Source organism: Phoenix dactylifera, unplaced genomic scaffold (assembly GCF_009389715.1).
Source record: "Phoenix dactylifera cultivar Barhee BC4 unplaced genomic scaffold, palm_55x_up_171113_PBpolish2nd_filt_p 000397F, whole genome shotgun sequence".
NCBI classification, from domain to species: Eukaryota; Viridiplantae; Streptophyta; class Magnoliopsida; order Arecales; family Arecaceae; genus Phoenix; species Phoenix dactylifera.
In genome coordinates this window covers 384,654-387,020 of record NW_024067841.1, presented here as the reverse complement: position 1 = coordinate 387,020, position 2,367 = coordinate 384,654, and the positions used below count along the sequence as shown (strand labels likewise).

The 2,367-nt window shown below is 43.0% G+C and overlaps 1 protein-coding gene across 1 annotated transcript; it reads left to right on the top strand.

Moving 5' to 3' along the window:
- The first annotated feature begins 365 nt into the window (after positions 1 to 365).
- LOC120105924 (transcription repressor OFP13-like) lies at positions 366 to 1,208 on the top strand. Its single transcript, XM_039118711.1, has 2 exons — positions 366 to 435; positions 564 to 1,208. The coding sequence occupies exons 1-2, from the start codon at positions 366 to 368 to the stop codon at positions 1,103 to 1,105; spliced, it is 612 nt and encodes a 203-aa protein (XP_038974639.1). The 3' UTR covers positions 1,106 to 1,208.
- The last annotated feature ends 1,159 nt before the right edge of the window (positions 1,209 to 2,367 follow it).

Below are 2,367 nucleotides of genomic sequence, written 5' to 3'. Positions count from 1 at the left end.
AGATTGCAAGGCTACCTTTCTATCGCAACCAACCCAACCCAACCCAACCCCCATTGCCGCCCCTGCACCAAGCAATGGAAACTTCATCATCCTCAATATGACGCAGCCTTCCTTATCGGATTGAAATTTATGGTTGCAGTGCAGCAGCAAAACAATTTTAATGGCATGATCGATGTTCCCGTCGCGTATCATGTGCCCTAGTCTTTGCACCTTGTATTTAGCCCATTGTGGTCCTGTGTTTAATAACTGGTCGCCAAATTAGAAAACAACACCTATATATAAATGTGTCCATTTCATTTCTCTCTCAAACAGTCTCTAGTTTTTGAAACCTTTTCTCTGCATCAGCAGAGGTTAGAAGAGATTAGATGGGAAAACTGAAGGTGAAATCTTCATGTGAATCTTTCCAAGAAGCCATCCCCAGCCTCAAACCAGCAGGTCTCTTCTGCATCCAAGAGGCCAAGACCCACTCGTTCAGAGAAGTGGACCACTACAGCTTCAGTTAACGTCTGCTACTACACCACTTCCACCTCTTCTTGTTCTTTTTCCTCATCTGGACTCTCCAGGCTTCTCCCACCACAACCCCACCTCGAGGAGGATTAATTCCCTCTCCAGTGCCTTCACCACCTCCACCATGTCCTCCTTTTCTCTATCAGCTGAGCCTGAGGAAAATCCCAACGACCTCCCGAAAGGTCCGATAAGCTCCGCCAGGTTCTTCTTCTCTCCCTGCACTACCAAATCCATAATGGAGGAAGCCAAAGCCGAGACCGACGTCCTAAAGATGTCGCCTTTGGGCGATCCATGGCCGGAGACGGGGGCGACGGCGGGGGTCGAGAAGGCCTCATTCCATGAAGAGAGTGTGGCGCTATCCATGGCGTCGGATGACCCGTATCACGACTTCAGAGCGTCGATGGAGGAGATGGTGGAGGCGCACCAGCTGAGGGAGTGGCCTCGCCTCCAGGAACTGTTGCATTGCTACCTCAGGCTTAATGAAAAGAAGAACCACAAGATTATAGTGATGGCATTTGTGGATTTGCTCGTGCAACTTGTGTCTCAAGATAAAGAAGGCTTCTCTGCGTGCTTTCCCACTCTAGCTACCACAACATGATTGCTGAGAGTTTCTCTCTCTCTCTCTCTCTTTCTTTTTTGCTTCCTTTTCTCCTCCTTTTTTCCTTTTATGCTACATGGTTTAATGATCATGCCTCTTTTTCTCTCTTCGGTTCCTTTCTTTGGTTGGGAGGAAGATAAATGTACGTCTTCCAGTACTGGAAGGTATGAATTATAGCGAGAGGTTGAATTAAGTTTAGGTGAATGCACTGGAGATAGGAATAAGTTGGATTGGTAGGTTTGGTTAGTGGCTGTGGTGGTGAGATAAAGAATGTGCACTCCTGGGTTCGTTTACTTTTCCATATGCTTAAGGAAAGCTAGTCAGCAAAGATGGAGACTTCCATCCATGTTTCGATAGCCAGCCACAGTTTTCTCTTCAAAGTTCAAACAACCTCATACCACACTGCATCATACATCAGTGTCGTGGAAGAGTGAAGCATCTGCAACATCAGTTGTCACTGGCTTTTGGCAGAATTTTATTGGCTAGAAATGAAGATATTAGGAGGATTCTCCCAGCAATGCCGTCCACCGAATTGACATGCACCCAAAGCTTTTTGATGGTTACTGGCTCGTACATCAATTTTGCGAATTAATGTCGGAGCTTTCTGAGGTGCTTTGGAGTTTTAAAAGTATTAATCTAACTACCTCAAGTTTTAGAAGCGTTAGATTCAATTCTTAGTGAAAAGATGAAGCAGATATTGCAAACTCTCGCTCCAATTTAGTAGAGAGACTTAGCTTTATATAAGTCTGAATATACAACTGTTAATTACATTTGAAAATTGAAAACTATTGTTTACAAAGAATATATACCAGAATGCCTATAACCATGTGACATTGGGTAACTCCTGCAATCGTTGATAGGGAGGAGATTGTGCCGTGATCGAAGATGCCTAAACTGAATTCAAATTTAGAGGATTTTGAATTTGATTTTTATCATTGGGTAACTCCTACAATCATGGGTGACTAGGAGGAGATTATGCCTAAACCAAGGATGTCTTAAAGGAATCTAAATCTGAAGGATTTTGAATTTGATCCTTATCACTTAGCATCAAATGGCTGATATTTTTCTATTTGATGATGAACAGTTGTTTTCAGTTATAATGACAAAAAAATGATTGTTCTATAGCTATCATTTTATATTAAAATTATTAATTGAGCGAAGTGGGGTTTGCTCCAATTGCCGCGCTCTTTTCTTTGGCAATCAAATTAAGATTCTGGATCCGAATCTCACATGGTACATCCCCTAAGTACTAATTACATCGC

Excerpts from the sequence above, each read along its gene's own strand:
- LOC120105924 (XM_039118711.1), top strand. The coding sequence starts at position 366 with ATGGGAAAACTGAAGGTGAAATCTTCATGTGAATCTTTCCAAGAAGCC. Across the intron at positions 436-563 it reads CCCCAGCCTCAAACCAGCAG|GCTTCTCCCACCACAACCCC; the intron begins GTCTCTTCTGCA and ends TGGACTCTCCAG.